This window comes from Lichenostomus cassidix, chromosome W (genome assembly GCF_008360975.1).
Source record: "Lichenostomus cassidix isolate B80296 chromosome W, HeHo_3.0, whole genome shotgun sequence".
NCBI lineage: Eukaryota > Metazoa > Chordata > Aves > Passeriformes > Meliphagidae > Lichenostomus > Lichenostomus cassidix.
In genome coordinates this window covers 22,165,288-22,185,636 of record NC_139510.1, presented here as the reverse complement: position 1 = coordinate 22,185,636, position 20,349 = coordinate 22,165,288, and the positions used below count along the sequence as shown (strand labels likewise).

The 20,349-nt window shown below is 44.0% G+C and overlaps 1 protein-coding gene and 1 long non-coding RNA gene across 5 annotated transcripts in view; one reads left to right on the top strand and one right to left on the bottom strand.

Moving 5' to 3' along the window:
- The window catches only part of LOC146425689 (kinesin-like protein KIF2A), a 180,572-nt gene that overhangs the window by 47,674 nt on the left and 112,549 nt on the right, over window positions 1-20,349 (bottom strand). For all 3 annotated transcript variants that reach the window (XM_085041595.1, XM_085041594.1, XM_085041593.1), the window contains exon 15: window positions 2,952-3,062. In XM_085041595.1, coding sequence (XP_084897721.1) covers window positions 2,952-3,062 — 111 coding nt within the window. The remainder of the gene's footprint in view (window positions 1-2,951; window positions 3,063-20,349) is intronic.
- Window positions 11,684-20,349, top strand: part of LOC146425690 (uncharacterized) — a 105,888-nt gene continuing 97,222 nt past the window's right edge. The window contains exon 1 of one of the 2 annotated variants that reach the window (XR_014846520.1): window positions 11,684-12,034. This is a non-coding gene — a long non-coding RNA (uncharacterized LOC146425690). The remainder of the gene's footprint in view (window positions 12,035-20,349) is intronic. The other variant, XR_014846521.1, reaches the window with a different exon arrangement.

The following is a 20,349-nucleotide window of genomic DNA, read 5'->3' as shown; positions in this document are numbered from 1 at the left end:
CTCAATTCAATATATGTTGTTCAGAAACCTGTCAGATCTCTAGACAGGCAGATTGTTTCTGCATCCATCTAACTATCACAGGAACAAGTGCTGCAAATGCAAGAACTCAATTCAAACAACTGTAAAGATGCACTGTAGGTTTCTTTTCTTTCTCTCCTTCCTTTTAACTGTAATTCAGATTAAGTCATAACCACACAAGTGCTACTCTTCCCACATCAGTATCTTAAGAAAAAACATTGCTGATTAAATTCTTGATGAAAATTACATGCAAACAAACACCAAATCCAGAATGTTACAAATGGTCCTAGTACTGAGAAACTACATGGAATAGTAACAGGAAGAATCAATTTGAAAGCAGTATCTCATAATGAAAGAGTTTTCTTATTCTTAATTATAAAGTGACTTAAGTTATGTGAATTAAAAAAAAATAATTCAAGCATATTTTCACTCACTTTCAGAGCAGATTTTTTCCTTAATTTAGAACTATATTGAATATAAAAGGATGGAATGCAAGATTTATCAGAAATTAAACCCCCAAAGATCACGGATTATTCTTGATGGCATTCTCATGCATTCAAACAGGAAAAATGCTACAGTAACTCTATGAGAAGAGTAATAATAAAAAAAAAAAGCTTCACCAAAATGAAGACAGCTTGTTAGCACTTTAAGGAGTGGTAAAGTAAAGGTGATGGTGAGAGCTTCACAAATCATTCACAAATGTTAATCCTTCTATGTACAGAGAGGAATTCCCAACAGGCTAACTTTCCAAAACTTCTTTAATAGTGAGGATACATTGCCTAGAGATGCACAGTTTAGCTTTCTGATCTTGAATATGATTTATGAAGTTATGTCCCAGTGGAAAGAAAACAATTCTGTGTTTTCATTAGAAAACCAAAGAAAAAAAGATTAATCAAAAATGCTATCTTACCACCAATTTCATATTAGAACAATACCTAACATCCAAAGAGAAGACTAGGCTGCCCTAACATCATGGTTTTCATGTTGTGGGCTGCAGATTTCTGTGACCTCTAGACTAATTCCAAGGATCCTGTGGAAAGTAACCAACACAAATATATTGCGTCTGGCTGAGCTGGAGTTCATTCTCCCATAGCAGCCCGCCCAGTGCTGTGCTTTGCATTGGGAGCTGAAAAGGTGTTGAGAACGCACCAGTGTTTTGGCTACTGCTGAGCAGCGCTGCCACAGCATCAGTGCTGTCTCTCAACATTCCGCCCCCTCACCCCCAAAGGCCAGTAGGCTGGGTGTGAACAAGATCCTAGGAGGGAACATAGGCAGGCCAGCAGACCTAAAGGATATTCCATACCATAGGATGTTGTGGCAGGACGTCCTCCCCCTCCCCTCTCCTTCTGCTTCATGGCGGAACACAGATAACTCCGGTGGGGTCAAAAGCCCAGCAGGAGATTATCTCTTGGCACCTGAAAGCCTGAGACCTCTAACCTTGAATTCATATTTTGGTATGAAGAGAGGATGTAGAGAGACAAACAAAGAAATGAATACATGACCGAAAGCCACACTTTTACAACTATAAAAAACTCACGAAATGTTACAGTGGCAGAAGTTTTCTACACACACTCTGAAAATGTGCAAGGAGCTTCTCCCTGGAGTCTGGATGCAGGCTCTGTGGTTACTTTCCTGGGAATTGTGTGAAAGGATTCCGAAGTATGCTGCACCACCAATTGGCTGGGTAAGATACATTGGTTGCTATGTTATATTATTCTTGCTAGCTGTTAATAAGAATAGGTACCTTTTCGTGCTCTGCATTTTTAGCTACTCGTAGTTTGCAATTATTTTATTCCTGTGTAGTATGTAGTTTGTCCTAGTCTTATGTCTGTCATTTTCTGTGTCCAATAAATGATAATTTATATCATATTAGACTTAATCGGCCATTATTAAAGGACCTTGCGAACGAGACCGGGTCTTGGGGTGCTGGCCACCCTAATAAGAGTTACTGCCTGTTGCTAGAAGCCTGAGCAAATGGCAGAAATTCATCTAAGCTCCTGTCTCCCATTCGTAACAGATGTCTGCTCAAATGTAAAAGCTAAAAAAAAGGAGGAAGGGGGACATTCCTTTTTAAGACATTTGTCTTCCAGAGCAACTGCTACACATGCTGAAGCCCTGCCTCCCAGGAAGTGGCTGGACATTGGGTGCTGATGGGAAGTAGAGAATAAAACTCTTTCATTTTCCTTTACTTCCACATGCAGCTTTTGCTTTATTAAACTGTCTTTATCTTGACCCATGACTTCTTTTCCATCTTATTTTTCTCCACTGTTTTGCTGAGAAAGGGAATGATAGAGTGGCTTGGTGGGCACCTGGCAGCCAGCCAAGATCAACCCACCATAACAAACAAGCTTAGCAGTCAGTGTCCACTGCAGAGAGTTTACATTTCCACAAGGAGAAATGTTAAGGACGCACAAATAAAACCACTGGACATCTGTGCTTTTATCTGTTCTTTCCACCATCTGACAGAAGAATTCTGTTTTTTTCTGATTGATGCAAATGCACTTTTATACAGTATAGAACTATTCATCTCATCTGTCCCAAATACTTCTCCTGTTAACAGCCTAGAGCATATTCTGATGCCTTTGATACCAATTCTAAATTTGCATTTGTCATTTAAAGATCATAACTCACCACTATATTTCCAGTGTATACCATCTTTTCCAAAATTCTGATTCAACAAACAATATTATGATATAATAAGGCATTATTAAAAACATACAATCAAACAAAAAAACCCTCAAGCTAAAGTGCTTCTATCTGTCTAGCTAGAAAACTAGAACAAGCAATAAGAAAGGCCAATAAAAAGTGAGAAGGGAGAAAGTTATCTGAAATGCCTCTGCTGAAAGACTAACTCCAAATATATCAAATATAGTCTCAGTTAATGTATAACCTCAATTAATTGTTAAAACATACAGTTAACTAAACAAACTTACCATACAGGTACGGGAGTTTTCTCCTATGAATGAATCTCTTAGCACCTGAGTAAGTTTACTTGCTCTGAATGGTGTATGAGGTTTATTTCGGCCTAAGGCTCTAATGCACTCCTGAAAGAACAAACAGGTTTATATTTCATAAAATCAGAGTAAAACCTCATATATATACAATCCACATTAAAGAAAAATACATAATACAAATGCAATTCAAAACCAGAAAATATATGCCTTAGTTATGTTGCTGAAGTTATGTAAGATTGAATTCAAGAAGTGTTAGGCTTTTATCTCTCATTGAGCTCAGCAGAGATGTTGTAACTTAAAAAGGACATAGGAGCCTAAAAACTTTCTGAATCTCATCTAAAACATTTACGTATACCGCATTAAACAAGAACAAAAAATTCATTGTTGATGTTAAATCTCCAGACTAACAACTATTTCTGATTGTGATCTGCAAAAGCCTGAATGATCTACAGCCTCTGCCATCAGAAGCAGCATGGACCATGACTCACATTAACCCTATCAGTTAAAAGCAGTAGCTTTGATTCTGGCTTCACCACTGACTTTCTTTACAGCTCAGAAGAAAACACTGGTGCCCAAACATTCTGAAAGCTTCCACAGGTCACAAACCTAGTAAGTATAAGCTCTGTATTGATGTACTCAATATTGGAAAACACTTGAAAATGTAAGTCCCTCCCTGTTTCTTGGGGTTTGACCCTGACTAAATGCCAGGCACCCCAGCTCTCTCCTGCCAAAAACGTGCAGGAGAGGGAAGGGAAAAAAACCTGTTAAACACACACCAGATTCATGAGTTGAGTGAGATAGGACACGGGTGAGAGGACGCACAGAAAAAGGGCAAACAGGCTCCAAACTTAAAGTTGCAAAGTGATTTAATTACCTAACACAGTCGGAGGTTAAATGAGAAGTAAAAATAAGCTTTTCAGACACCATTTGTTCATTCACCCCTCTCCCTCTTAAGACACCATTTCTCTACTCACCCCCCTCCCTCCATCCAACCATCAACTGGGTAGGGAGCAGGGTATGGGGTATTTTCTTAGTCCATAAATCTATTCATCACTGCAATTCTTCTACTACAAGCACTGTTTCTCTGCACATTCTTCTTTCTATTAAGACACTGTTTCTCTGCGCACCCCCCTCCCTCTTTTCAAACCAACAGCAAGGACAGGGGGCAGGGGGCAGGGTAAGGGGTTTTTTCTCTGGTCAGTCCATCAGGGAGAGGGGTCCTCTACTTAGCCATGGGGTTCCTCCCACGAGAGACAGTCCTCTGTGAACTTCTTTGGCATGGGTCCAATCTCACGAGCAACATCCCGCCCGAATTCTGCTGCAACCTGAGTTCTCTTGTCTATAGGTGCAGACTCTCCTGAGCTGAGGCCAGGCTGCTTCTATCCCAGGAGCAAGGCCTTTGTGTCCCTTGCAAGGCCTTTGCAGCTTTAACTCTTTAGATGAGACTCCCACTGGATCACAGCTTCTTCCAGGCATCCACCTGCTCCTCTGGCATGGGCTGTGGGAGGATTTCTGCACTCCTGTGGACTCCATGTGCTGCAGGGGAACCTCCTGCTCCCCCCATGGTCTTCACCACAGCTAGCAGAGGTTTTTCAGCTCCGGCACCTGGAGCACCTCCTCCCCTACCTTCTTCACTGACCTTGGCGTCTCCATGTTGTTCTCCCTTCACATATTTTTACCTCCTCCTCCTCCTCTAACTACAAAGAAGTGCGTGCCTACCTTGTTTTGATATTTTCTTAAATATGTTTTCACAGAGGCGTAACTAGTACCTTTAATTGGCCTACACTTGTCTGGCAGCATGTCCATCACTTTCAGAGCCATCAGAGATTGGCTCTGCTGTACTTGATGAAAAAACTTCCAGAACTTTCACTCAGGACACACAGGGGCCATCTTTGTGCCACTCCCCACCCCTCAGACACTTCTTCAGGCCTACCACAACAGCTTTTGAAGGGTATAAATTTTTTCTATATGTTAAAGATACTTTGCTGATGTTCTGGGCTAAGCAAAACCACCACACTGTTTTAAAACATTCTTCATGAGAAGAACAAGGATAACATTTCCCTCCCCTTTCACTCATAAGAATGGTATGGGGCTAAACTAATATTTGCAATTGGTTGAAGAGTTCCAGAGAGAAATACTGTACAGAAGTAAATATTAAGAAATTACTATAGAAATTACAGCAGCAACTAAGTACAAACCAAGATCGCACTAATCTAGACATCACTTCTGCCCACTCAGAGTTCTAACATCAGCTAATAAATTACTTCTTAAAGAAAGAAAATTCAAATTTAAATTTCTTTTGCTGTTGTCATATTTGGATCATTAATTCCGGTTTCTGGCATTGCCTTAATACTTTGTGTCTCTTCAGATTTGGGGCTTCCCTGGTACAGTTTGAACATGTTAACACACAGAACATCTTCAAACAACTGTACATCAAAATATTTTCATGTCAAAGCTTTGCTTTTAGCAAGACTAACAGATGGAATGGCTTTTGTGTTACATGAATAGTTATACAGTAGTTCAGCTAATCCTCGAGCTGCATCCATATCCTTGTGACCTATTGAAATTTCCTAGAAACAGCTTCTTCCAAAATCCAGGCTATAAACTCTGGGATGATAATCCAAGAAAGCATTGCAACAGTGAAACAACATAAAACTAAATGGGCTCAGAATAAAACTGTCCCTGATTTGGAGGATTTACTAATTTAGGGGAACTAAAAGCTGGATAATAATTTTTTGAACTGATTTAGAAGGCCAGAGGTTGGATAATGATTTGCTAAGAACTACTTGCTGAAGACAATGTATCATTTGCTTAATGATTTTGTGCCTACCTAGTAACAGGGAGGATACAGAGAAGAAAGCCAAATAATTGAGAAAAACTACTGAGTGTGACTGAACATCCTGCTCTCAGACCCCAGAACTGGAACAAGTTAGTACTAAGGTTTGGATTTGGACCAAGAACCAAGAGACCATGTGCAAGGGAACAGGGTGAAGAGTTCATCCTGAAGAATACCCCGGTTACTTCCTCCCAAATCTGCCCACGACCCCTAGCGACCACTGCCTCATTTGATTAAGTGACATTGCACTTGCACCAGCATATTTAAATGAACTTTGAAATCATAATACGAAGCAGGGATAGGTAATAAATATGTATAGGAGCTTTGTGTAACTTTATGCATATGTAACCTGTAACCTAATATAAACCTAGTGAAGTGCTGCTGAGGTGTGCATGCCTTTGGAGGGACTACCCCCGATGCACCCCAGCTGGAATAAATGCATACCTACTTCATAACTATTTGAGTTGTGGAGTCAATCCGTGCCTCGGTCCCTATTTAGATTGAATGCCTTTTGAGCATTATAAAACAAATAATAAAAGCATTTGATTATTTAAATAATATTTCATAGCTTTCTTGATGTCTTCTTGATTAATGTATGAAAAACTGCAGTGATTTCAAGGCCTCACCTTGAATACTGTGAGCAGTTTTGGGCACCACAATATAAGAAAGATATTAAACTATTAGAAAGTCACTAAAGGAGGGCGACAAAGATGGTGAAGGGCCTTGAGGGGAAGATGTGTGAGGAGTGGCTGAGGACACTTGGTCTGTTCAGCCTGGAGAAGAGGAGAGTGAGGGCGACCTCATCACAGTTTACAACTTCCTCATGAGGGGAAGAGGAAGGGCAGACACTGATCTTTTCTCTCTGGTGACAAGTGACAGGACCCAAGGGAATGGCCTGAAGTTGTGTCAGAGGAGGGTAAGGTTGGATATTAGAAAAAGGTTCTTCACCCAGAGGGTGGTCAGGCACTGGAACAGGCTCTCCAGGGCATAGGTCACAGCACCAAGCCTGACAGAATTCAAGAAGCATTTGTTGTTATGACCCACCCCTGAAGGTGATGGTAACCCAGGTTCTTGTTAATAGATCCCTTGGGGTGGATTAGTGTGAAATAACACTGAATGATCAGTGTTTCTAAATATATATATGTAGGGTTTATGTTATAACAATTTGGTTGCATCAGAGAGCAACTAAATCTATCTAAATCTTTAGATACCTAACTATCTAAATCTTTAGATACCTAAAGATTTTTGCTTTTTATGTATTTTTTATATATTTTTTATATATTCGTAGCTCTGTAGACTACTATTTAATAGTTATATAGCTACTAGTATTTTTCCCTACCCTCTCTCTTGAGATTTTAGAATAATAAGCCAACCTTCTAACACAATCCTGAAATACTGTGTCAGAGACTGAAATGTTATAATTTATGGCTTAAACATTTTCATGAAGGACTTTTGCCTATTAGAGCAAAACTGTACAAAAGCTGCAGAGAAAACCATCAAAACCCTGAATAGGCCCTGGACTGCCCTTTGATGAAGATAAAGTGACTCAATTCAGGTCTGGGAGAATACATTCACAGAGCACAAGCTTAACACCTTCCAGGTGGAGACCATAGCCCCAGGGATATCAGCTGCCAGGCTTGCACAGACCCTGACACCAAAGGGTGGGGGGAAGAGAGGCTTTGGGTGTGTAGTGAAAAAGCCTCTGCTTAGAGGTAGTGAATGCCCATCCTCCACTGTGCACAGGAGCTCAGGTGAGGGGCCCCTTTCATCTCGGGAAAAGCTTATCCACATGAAGGACAGCTGAGGGGGTCTCATGGCCCATCAAAGGCCCCTGCCAAAGGGTCCCCAGATCCTGCACCAGAACACTACAACATGATGCAACAGATCCACAGTGTTGAAAGGGACAGTGTCAAACTTGCCCTTCCCATGGGAGGCACGCGGACATTACCACCTGCCCAAAACATATATTAGACCATCAGATTCTGTACTTTTTGGCACGGCGGAGGGGGACCCTCACCACCCAGAAGACCAGAAGGAGGGGAACAATGAGACGTCATTGGGACCCCGAGAAGGGTGATATGTTTCTAACACCTGTCACTCTCTTCCTGTCCTCCCACCCCACACAGACCTACCTCTTTCTTTCTTTCTTTCTCTCTCTCTCTCTCTTTCTCTCTTTCTCTCTCGTTCTCTCGTTTTCTCTCTCTCTTTCTCTCTTTCTCCGCTTTCATTTTCCTTCCTTCCTTCCTTCCTTCCTTCCTTCCTTCCTTCCTTCCTTCCTTCCTTCCTTCTGTTGGCATTTGACCCTGACTAAATGTCAGACACCTCTGCTCCCTCCTGCTGCAGACGTGCAAGAGAGGGGAGAGAAAAAACTGTTAAACACACACTGGATTAATGAGTTGAGATAGGACACTGATAGGAGGACGCACAGAAAAAGGGCAAACAGGCTCCAAACTTAAAGTTGCAAAGTGATTTAATTCCCTAACAGAGTTGGAGGATAAATTAGAGGTAAAAATAAGCTTTTCAGACACCATTTGTTCACTCACCCCTCTCCCTCTTAAGACACCATTTTTCTACTCACCGCCCTCCCTCCTTCCAACCATCAACTTGAGTAGGGGGCAGGGTATGGGGTATTTTCTTAGTCCATAAATCTATTCATCACTGCAATTCTTCTACTACAAGCACTGTTTCTCTGCACATTCTTCTTTCTATTAAGACACTGTTTCTCTGCGCACCCCCCTCCTTCTTTCCAAACAACAACATAGGCAGGGGGCAGGGTAAGGGGTTTTTTCTCTGGTCAGTCCATCAGGGAGAGGGGTCCTCTACTTAGCCATGGGGTCCCTCCCATGAGAGACAGTCCTCTGTGAACTTCTTTGCCGTGGGTCTGATCTCACGAGCAACATCCTGCCCGAATTCTGCTGCAACATGAGTCCTCTTGTCCAAAGGTGCAGACTCCCCCGAGCTGAGGCCAGGCTGCTTCCATTCCAGGAGCAAGGCCTTTCTCTCCCTTGCAAGGCCTTTGCAGCTTTAACTCTTTAGATGAGACTCCCACTGGATCACAGCTCTTCCAGGCATCCACCTGCTCCTCTGGTGTGGGCACCTCCCCACGGGTTGTGGGTGGATCTCTGCATCTTTGTGGACTCCATGGGCTGCAGGGGGACCTCCTGCTCCCCCCATGGTCTTCACCACAGCCAGCAGAGTTTTTTCAGCTCCGACGCCTGGAGCACCTCCTCCACCACCTCCTCCACTGACCTTGGTATCTCCATGTTGTTCTCCCTTCACATATTTTCACCTCCTCCTCCTCCTCCTCCTCTAACTACAAAAACGTGCGTAACTACTCTGTTTTGATATTTTCTTATATATGTTTTTACAGAGGCATAACTAGCACTTCTAATTGGCCCATACTTGTCTGGCAGCATGTCCATCACTTTCAGAGCCATCAGAGATTGGCTCTGCTGGACTTGGTGAAAAACTTCCATAACCTTCACACAGGACACACAGGGGCCATCTTTGTGCCACTCCCCACCCCTCAGACACTTCTTCAGGCCTGCCACAACAGCTTTTGAGGGGTTTAAATTTCTCTTAAATGTTAAAGATACTTTGCTGATGTTCTGGGCTAAGCAAAACCACCACACCTACCTACCTTCCTTCCTTCCTTCCTTCCTTCCTTCCTTCCTTCCTTCCTTCCTTTCTATTCTTTCCTTTATTTCTTTTTTCTTTCTCTCTCTCTCTTTCTCTCTCTCTTTCTCCCTCTCTCTTTCTCTTTATCTATCTCTTTCTCTTTCTCCCTCTCTCTCTCTTTATCTATCTCTTTCTCCCTTTTTTCCTTCTTTCTTTTTCTCTCTTTCTTTCTTTCTCTCTTTCTCTTTCTCCTTCTCCTTCTCTCTCTTTCTCTTTCTCTCTCTCGCTCTTTCTTCTCTTTCTCGCTCTCTTTTCTTACTTTTCTTTCTTTCTCTTTCTCTCTTTTCTTTCTTTCTCTCTGTCTCTTTTTCTCTTCTTCCTTTCTCTCACTTTCTTCTCTTTCTCTCTTTCTTCGATTTCTTCTTTCTCTCTTCCTTTGGTTCTTTCTCTCTTTCTTCGGTTCTTTCTTTCTTTCTTTCTTTCTTTCTTTCTTTCTTTCTTTCTTTCTTTCTTTCTTTCTTTCTTTCTTTCCCTCCTAAAGAAAATATATCAATTTTTTGGCAGCAACCCTTTTTGGTTTTTATCACATTTTTTGCGTATATTTTGAACCCTTCTGTGTTTGATCTTCTTTATTCACAGACTTATTTTTCTCTGCTCTTCTGTGTTTAAACCAGCTTATAACATACTGTTTAGTCTTATTTTCAAGAGGAGAAGCCTAACAAGGACATTTTGTTTTTCAACCAGAATCTGAGAAGACACAACAAGAAATGGGGCAAAAAAGCCCCTGGACCAATTTCAATGGAGTAGTACCCTGGGGAAAATTACCTAACTGCTCTTCTAATTGGACAATATTAGTTAGATATGCTAATTTGTTAAACATAAAAATTGTAGAAATCCGATGCCGGGTGTGGCCATGACTATAGGCACATCTGGAAGCTTCCAAATAAAGGTCTGCTTTTTATTTTACTATTTTAACACTGTTGCAAGTTTTTCTCTTTTGCTATTAGGCAACAGTATGTAGATGCCCATAAAAATATCGCTCCCTTGAAAAAATGTTTAAGGGAAAAGAATGGAAGAAAGATAAAGAAACGGTAAGAGTAGAAAGATACAGAATCACCATTCATGGATCTACGACAAGATTTGATTGTTGCTGTTGGTCAAAGTGGTGATCAAAGGTCTTGATCTGATGGAGGTGGGGGAAAAAGCCCACAAAATAAAAAGTCCAGTGGGTTAATATATGCTTAGGTTCTTCAGATGGGAATGCCCAAGCACCTCCCCTGGGATGGGGTGGGAAGTTTTACACTGTCTTTTGATCATGTGCAGTCCTCTTGTAGAAGGCCTCAGAAATGAGTCTGGGGGCGCTTTGGAGGTCTTTGATGGTTTATGACTCCTTCTAAGACATGACAGCTGCCTCTCACGTCAGTAGGCTTATGTGTGAATGTGACTTTCCCTGGGGAGGGTGTGTGTGTAAGGAAGGACAAATTGGCATGATAAAAAAGCACCATCCTGTCTCCACAGGGTCTGTATCTTACCAGCATCAAAGCCCGGTTTGTAGCCTCTGGTGGTGATAAGTTTACGCCCTCTGTCTTATGCGGATCAGAGGTTTGTCATTATACACCCAAAAACTCACCTCCTCCTCCTCAGGGGATGCAAACCTGGCCTCAGCAAACCACCCTGTCACCTCCACAAATGGGCATTTTGAGTCATAGTCCAGTATCTCACAATTGTATCAGGTGATTTGCTATAAAGAACACTCAAAAAACTCAAAAATGAGTAGAGTTTCAGATGTTTCAGATGTTTTTACCGTAAAATATTGTAATGAGACAAGAGTCGTCAAATCCTCATTTAGGCAAATGAGTATAGGGAGAAGTTTCTTTGGGAGAGAAAGACTTCACCAAGACTTCAAGTGTAGTCATGCCCTGGCAAAGGCTGCCCAGGGCAGTGGTGGAGTCATCATTCCTGGAGGGATTGGAAAGACATGTAGATATGGCACTTGGGGACATGGGTTAGTGGTGGGCTTGGAAGTTCTGGGTTAACGATTGGACTTGATGATGTTAAAGGTATTTTCCAACTGTGGTGGTTTTGATTGGCCCAAAACATCAGCAAGGTATCTTTAACATCTAAGAGAAATTTAAACCCCTCAAAAGCTGTTGTAGTAGGCCTGAGGAAGTGTCTGAGGGGTGGGTAGTGGCACAAAGATGACCCCTGTGTGTCCTGAGTGAAAGTTCTGGAAGTTTTTTCATCAAGTACAGCAGAGCCAATCTCTGATGGCTCTGAAAGTGATGGACATGCTGCCAGACAAGTGTGGGCCAATTAAAGGTACTAGTTACGCCTCTGTGAAAACATATTTAAGAAAATATCAAAACAAGGTAGGCACGCACTTCTTTGTAGTTAGAGGAGGAGGAGGAGGTAAAAATATGTGAAGGGAGAACAACATGGAGATGCCAAGGTCAGTGAAGAAGGTGGGGGAGGAGGTGCTCCAGGTGCCGGAGCTGAAAAACCTCTGCTAGCTGTGGTGAAGACCATGGGGGGAGCAGGAGGTCCCCCTGCAGCCCATGGAGTCCAGAAGGATGCAGAAATCTGCCCACAGCCCACGCCAGAAGAGCAGGTGGATGCCTGGAAGAAGCTGTGATCCAGTGGGAGTCTCATCTAAAGAGTTAAAGCTGCAAAGGCCTTGCAAGGGACACAAAGGCCTTGCTCCTGGGATAGAAGCAGCCTGGCCTCAGCTCAGGAGAGTCTGCACCCTATGGACAAGAGGACTCATGTTGCAACAGAATTCGGGCGGGATGTTGCTCGTGAGATTGGACCCACGCCAAAGAAGTTCCCAGAGGACTGTCTCTCGTGAGAGGGACCCCATGGCTAAGTAGAGGACCCCTCTCCCTGATGGACTGACCAAAGAACAAAACCCTCACCCTGCCCCCTGCCCGTGTTGATGGTTTGGAAAGAAGGAAGGGGGGTGAGCAGAGAGACTGCATCTTAAGAGGGAGGGGGTGAGAGCAGAGAAACTGTCGAGAGAGAGAGAGAGAGAGAGAGAGAGAGAGAGAGAGAGAGATAAGTAGAGATAAAGAGTATTTGTAGTAGAAGAATTGCAGTAATGAATAGATTTATGGACCTGCTCTGTGGACTAAGAAAGTACCCCACACCCTGCCCCCTACCCAAGCTGTTGGTTGGAAGGAGGGAGGGGGGTGAATAGAAAATGGCTTCTTAAGAGGGAGGGGGGTGAGTGAACAAATGGTGTATGAAAAGCTTATTTTTACCTCTCATTTATCCTCCAACACTGTTAGATAATTAAATCACTTTGCAACTTTAAGTCTGAAGCCTACTTGCCCTTTTCTTCCGTGCATCCTCCTACCAGTGTCCTATCTCATGAGATTGGTGTGTGTTTAACAGTTTTTTCTTTCCCCTCTCCTGCACGTTTGTGGCAAGAGAGAGCCGGGATGTCTGGCATTTAGTCAGAGTCAAACCCAGACACCAACCTAAATGATTCCATGATTTTATGCAAAATGGATTCCTACTTTTAAGGATTATTATAGTTTATTCTTTAACTCTTTTTGGATGTAGTGCTGTTGTCTTGTTTTCTTCTTCAGTTAATTAATTAACAGTGGTAAATAAATCTGTCATAAAGGTGTTCTGGTTTCATCTGGAATAGAATTAATTTTGTTCCCAGTAGCTGGCATAGTGCTGTGTTTTGGATTTGATATGAGAATAATGCTGATAACACACTGAGTCAAGGGCTTTTCAATGTCTCATGCTTTGCCAGGGAGGACCTGCACAAGAAGCTGGGAGGGAGCACAGCTGGGACAGCTGACCTGAACTCGCCAAAGGAATATTCCATACCATACAATGCCATGTCCAGTATATGAACTGGGAAGTTTATATACCATTTATAAACTGGGAGTTACCCAGAAGGGGGGAGGCTGATCACTGCTTGGGGACAGGTTGAGCATCGGTCAGCAAGTGGTAAGCAATTGTGTCATGCATTACTTGTCATTTTTGGGTTTCATTACTCTGTCTCTCTCCTTTTCATTACTATTAATAGTAGTATTTTTTACTTTGTTTCAATTATTAAGCTTTTTTTATCTGAACCCACAAGTTTTACTTTATTTTCCTGATTCTTCTCCCCATCCCACTAGATGGGGAGTGAGGAAATGGCTGCATGGTTCTTAGCCGCCAACTGGAGTTAAACCCAGACAGTTGCTTTTGGTGCCCAACACAGGGTACAAGAAGTTAAGATAATGACAGATCTGACCAGTGTGTTAAAACAAATTTGTTACGGGCATTCATTGTTTTGGTTTAATTGTCACCAGTCACAATATTGATTTATTTGCTCTCAGAATTGTCGCACTTGTTCTTAGGGTTGTGGTATGTAATACCTTACTTCCTGCATGTGTTCCCTGTGGTGATGTTTATCCTCCATGGGGCCCGGGCTAAAATTATCATTTTGTTGTACTTTGCAGTATTGGCTTATGATAGGATAGCATAGCTGATATGTGTACCCAGCACTGCAGTCACCTCTGTACTTCAGGAGTCATCTATTGGGATTTTTGAATAATTACACCTTTTGTCTTTTCTCCTTGAAGACCCAACCTATGGAGGAGACATCTTACTGCTTCCTTCCTTCCTCCCTTTTCATCCAGGATGATTACAGTAGCATTTGAGAATTTTAAAGATTTTTAATATCCTTTGAATACTTTTGAAATCAACCCGGCCCTTTTGCTAGGAACCAGCATGTTGTTGGATGTGATTCAGTTCTTGTTTAAACAGCTATTTAAGAACATCACCCAGAGATCTGCCCCAAGGCTGGATAGTTATGAGTGGCAGGGTGTGTGAGCAAGTGCCTAGGACAGTGGGTACCTCCAATGTTTTTGAACCTCACCCCTGAACAAGTGCAGAATATGGAAAAACTAATAAAAGATTTGGAAAAAGTATGCTGTCACCCTGGCAATTCCAGAGACACAAATCACTGCAATGTGTTGGAGCCTGGCCCCGGCTTATCGAGCCCTGTTCAACACTGCTCAGTACTCTCAGGGGGAAAAGAAAATCTCTGGATCAGACAACAAAACAACAGGCCCTATGGCTACTACAACCCCAGTGACAGGCATTGCAGCTACTCCCTTGTCTCGGATGTGGAAAAAACTCTTCCAGAGGTATAAAAAGTTTTTCCAGTTCATTCAACAAAAAGAGGTCCTACTCCCCACCTATATGGACCTGCATCTCAGCTATTAACAGTAAGAATTCTTTTTCTCAAAAGGGAATTATATAGAAAATATACACCACAGGGTACCCTGTGGTTTTACTTGCAGGACCAAGGAAAGGACATGAGGAAGTGGGATGGAAAACCTACCTTGTCCCTAGAGGCACAGGTACATGAATTGCAGGGAAAAACAATCCCAACTGGGGATTCTTCCAGGAAAGTTGCTGTTCCAGTCTCCCGTGGACAGTTTCCCAGGCAGAGTGGAAGGGCTGATTTTACTTCTGATTCTATAGAAAGGAATTCTAATCCATTTCTACAATAAGTGGAGAATCCTATGACCAGGACTAGAGGGGCCCTGTCTCCAGCTAGGTTGAGGAGAGGGACAACCAGGTTTACTGGATAGTGTGAATCTGATGGTCTGGCACAGCAGCCCCACAGGAGTACAAGGTTTTAGTAGACACTGGTGCACAGTGTACCCTAATGCCATCAAGCTATGCAGGGGCAGAATCCATCTGTATTTCTGGAGTGACAGGGGGATCCCAACAGCTGACTGTATTGAAGGCTGAGATTAGCCTGACTGGAAATGAGTGGTAAAAATACCCCATTATGACTGGCCCAGAGGCTCTGTGCATTCTTGGCATAGACTATCTCAGGAGAGGGTATTTCAAGGACCAGAAAATGGCTGGACTTTTGATATAGCTGTCTTTAAGATGGGGGAAATTAAACAGTTGTCTACCTTGCCTGGTCTCTTGGAGGACCCCTCTGCTGTGGGGTTACTGAAGATTAAACAACAGCAGGTGATAATTGCTACCACAACAGTGCACCAACGGCAATATCATACCGAGTCTCCCTGATGTGGGTACACAGGCCCTTTCTTGAGAACTTTTTCTTTCCCATGCAAAATATGCAAACAATGAGATAATGATTAAACACCTGCTGTTTTTCCTGATCTGTTTTGATTCAAGACAGACCATGTTTGGAATTGGGTGTTGTAGGACTTCAGCCAATCACCCCGGGGGGTGGGTGACCACTGTCCAATTACCTATGAGTTTTTACCATATATAAAGAGAAATTACAACAATAAGCTGCTGCTTTCCACTGGACTGAGTTCGTGTACTACATTGCGCCATTGTGGGTACAACAGGGACACCCTGATTCCAATCCATAAGCTGATTCATCAACTGGAGAGCCAAGGAGTGATCAGCAGGACCCACTCACCCTTTAATAGCCCCATATGGTCAGTGTGAAAGTCTAACAGAGAATGAAGATTAACAGTAGATTATCGTGGGCTGAATGAAGTCACACCATCACTGAGTGCTGCCATATCAGACATGTTGGAACTTCAGTAGGAACTGGAGTCAAGGGCAGACCAGCGCTGCCACAATTGATAATGTGTTTTTCTCAATCCCTCTGGCAGCAGAGCACAGGCCACAGTTTGCTTTCACTTGGAGGAGCATTCGGTACACCTGGAGTCAACTGCCCAGGGGTGGAAACACAGCCTGACCATCTGCCATGGACTGATCCAGACTTTACTGGAACAGGATGAAGCTCTGGAACTCCTGCAATATATTGATGATATCATTGTGTGGGGCAATATAGCAGAAGAAGTTTCTGAGAGGAAAGAAAATAGTCCAAATCCTTCTAAAGGACGGTTTTACTATAAAACAAAGTAAGGTCAGTGGACCTGCACAGGAGATCCAGCTTTTAGGAATAAAATGGCAAGATGAATGTTGTGAGTAGTAATGTCTCCACCAACTAGTAAGAAAGAAACAAGCTTTCAGGTGTTGTGGGAGTCTGATTGTCAGCCCTGGCAATCAAGTGACCCAGAAGAAAAATTATTTCAAATGAGGCCCTGAGCAACAACAAGCTTTTGAACAAATCAAACAGGAGACAGTTCATGCTGTAGCCCTCAGGCCAGTCTGAATAGGGCAAGATGTAAAAAAATGTGCTCTAGACTGCAGCTGGGGAGAATGGTCCTACCTGGAGCCTCTGGCAGAAAGCACCAGGGGAGACTCGAGGTTGACCTCTAGGTTTTTGGAGTTGGGCATACAGAGGATCTCAAGTCTGCTCTACTTCAACTGAAAAGGACATACTGGCAGATTATGAAGCGGTTCAATCTGCTTCAGAAGTGATTGGCATGGATGCACAGCTCCTCCTGGTACCCTGACTGCCAGCACTGGGCTGGATGTCCAAAAGCAGGGTCTCCTCTACACATCATGAAACATGCTACATGGAGTAAGTGGGTCGCACTGATCACACTACAAGCTCTGATAGGAAACCCCAGTCATTCAGGAATCTTGGAAATGATCATGGACTGGCCAGAAGGCAAAGATTTTAGAATGCCACCAGAGGAGGAGGTGACATGCTGAAGAGGCCCCACTATATAATGAAGTGCCAGAACAGGAGAAGTAATATGCTGTGGTGGTTTTGATTGGCCCAAAACATCAGTAAAGTATTTTTAACATCTAGGAGAAATTTGGACCCCTCAGAAGCTGTTGTGGTAGGCCTGGGGAGGTGTCTGAGGGGTGGGGAGTGGCACAAAGATGGCTCCTGTGTGTCCTGAGTGACAGTTCTGGAAGTTTTTACATCAAGTCCAGCAGAGCCAATCTCTGATGGCTCTGAAGGTGATGGACATGCTGCCAGCCAAGTGTGGGCCAATTGGAGATGCTGGTTATGCCTCTGTGAAAACATATTTAAGAAGAAATCAAAACAAGCAGGCACGCACTTCTTTCACTTCTTTGTAGTTGGAGGAGGAGGAGGTGGAGGTGAAAATATGTGAGAGAGAACAACATGGAGACGCCAAGGTCAGTGAAGAAGGTGGGGGAGGAGGTGCTCCCAGTGCCGGAGCTGAAAACCCTCTGCTAGCCACAGTGAAGGCCATGGGGGGGCAGGAGGTCCCCCTGCAGCCCATGGAGTCCACAGGAGTGCAGAAATTCACCCACAACCCATGCCAGAGGAACAGTGTCCTAGGTTGCAATATAGATGTATTTAAGTATTCTATTACCACCAGCTGTGAGCCATTAGCTGTTATCACCTGCTAATGACCCGCCCCGGATGACAGACAATGGGCCATCAGGGACCCACCGTGTGACTCATGGACTTATCTCATCCCATTGTGGGATGCTTTGCCCAGGAGGGAGGAGCCAGGTGTTCCCACCTGGATATAACCTGGCCTTGGAACTGCCTGAGCGAGCCCTGTCTACTGGGTTCCCAGAGGACAAGAGCTACCACTGGATCTTCAGCTGGAGACTAGACCTTCACAGGATCACTGCTTCAACTGGACTACTTCAGTCGGACTGCTACCACCACCCTAACCGGGTGTCAGTTTGTATCTGACTTTGTCAGTGCTTTTCCTTGTATTATTTCACTTATTTTTAATTTCAATCTGGACTTGTGATCTCCCACTGGTTTGTTTTCAAACCAAAACATATTTTGGCGCCCAACGTGGGGCACGACCTGGGGAAACTCAGAAATCCTATCACCATGATGCTCAGCTTATCTATATGGGTACTGTATCTCGCTCTCTATATTTTTCCTCAAATGGGAAACTATCTGCCTGTCGTATTGGTCCTGCTGCGACCAGGGAATGGCATGAGAATTGCTCTATTGCTTTATTATGCCTATTGTATGATAACCTGTGAGGCAATGAATACCATTCGGAACGTATACTCAATTTTATCTGCCTGGCCTAATCTGAGCTGCTACGTCTGGGACCTCCTCAGCAATCACACCCAGCCTCTGGGGTTAGGAGGACAGAGCGGTTTCTTCCAGCATTTCAGGTCAGGCACGGCCGTTTTTGACAACATTGAGTTCCCTCTAGATGCTAAGGATGGCATAATCTTTTTGTCAGTTCTGTTTTCTTTGATCAGCATCGTGTACATCGTGCTGAAGATCAGAACAATACTTGGTGTGGTACAGCATCTTCTTGAAGAGGAGGAGAAAAGAAACAAGTCAGCAGGCACCATGTCCACGCAAACTGCCACTAAGAGGAAAGGAACCAAAAGAGCAATCAATGTCTCAACACAGACCATCGCCGAATCAGAACAGCCGAAGCCAGTAGCGGTTGCCCCCATCCAGAAAAAGAAATCAAAGAGCAAATCAGTCTGCATAGCGACTGATGAGGATGCGGCAGGACCATCTCACCAAGCAGAAGAGACAGAGCCGGAGATCATCACTCGCTCTCTGTCCCTGGGGGAGCTGCGTGACCTACGGAGGGAATTCACCTGGCAGGCGAACGAGTCCATCTTGACCTGGCTGCTCTGCATCTGGGACGCCGCAGCTAACGACACCATTCTGGACGGAAGTGAGGCCAGGCAACTGGGATCCCTGTCCCAGGATGTGGTTATTGACCAGGGGATTGGGAGAACCCAGGAAACTCTCAGCCTCTGGCAGCGATTGCTGCTGAGTGTACGGGACAGATACCTCTGCAAAGAAGACCTCCAGATGCACCAAAGAAAATGGAACACAATAGAACAAGGTATCCGATGCCTGAGGGAATTGGCCGTGCTAGAGATCATTTTCTCAGAAAACGAGAGATTCCCTAAGAGCCCAGATAATGTTCAATGCACTTCACAAATGTGGCTAAGATTCGCGCGGCTCGGACCAGAGATATACTCTCGTTACCTGGCAACACTGCAGTGGAGGGAAGGCGAAGACAAGGTGGGCGTGTTAGCAAACAAACTGAGAATTTATGAGGACACTGTCACCGCTCCACTACGCACCCAGATCTCATCAGTGGAAACAAACCTGGCCGAGCAAGTCCAGAGCTTAATTGAAGAGAGCCACCAGAAACTAAGGAAAGAGCTCAAAGAAGGATTTTTTCCATGCCACACCGAAACCAACCAGAGTCTCTGCCATCAGGAGCAGACGTCCCCCAGCCAGGGAAAGAAGACAAACTCCACGACGTGACCTCTGGTTTTTCCTGCAGGAGCATGGGGAAGATATGAGAAAGTGGGATAGGAAACCCACCTCCTCCTTAGCAGCCCGGGTACGTGAATTGAAAAGAGAAACATCCACTTCAGGAGGCTCATCTAGATTCAACACTGCCCCAGTGTCTTGTGGACAGAACCCCAGACAGAATGGAAATGATAATATGACTGATCCTCTTGAAGGGACCTCAGGAACACATTTACAGGAGGAGAGCATCGTGCACCAAAAACAGGATTAGAGGATCCCTGCCTCTAGCCAGGTAGAGGAAAGGGATAACCGGATCTATTGGACTGTGTGGATCCGATGGCCTGGCACGTCTGACCCACAAAGATACACGGCTTTGGTTGACACCGGTGCTCAGTGCACCCTGATGCCATCCAGGTATGTGGGGACCGAATCCATTTCTATTTCTGGGGTGACAGGAGGATCCCAGCAGCTGACTGTACTGGAAGCTGAAGTGAGTTTAACTGGGAACGAGTGGCAGAAACACCCCATTGTGACTGGTCCAGACGCCCCATGCATCCTTGGCATAGATTATCTCAGGAGTGGATATTTCAAAGACCCAAAGGGACATTGTTGGGCTTTTGGGATAGCAGCCATAGAGACGGAAGACATAAGACAACTGAATAGCCTGCCTGGTCTCTCAGATAACCCGTCTGCTGTAGGACTACTGAGAATTGAAGAACAGCGGGTACCAATTGCTACAGCAACAGTGCACCGCCGGCAATACCGCACTGACAGAGACTCTGTGGCCCCCATCCATAAGATGATTCGGGAACTGGAGAACCAAGGGGTGGTCA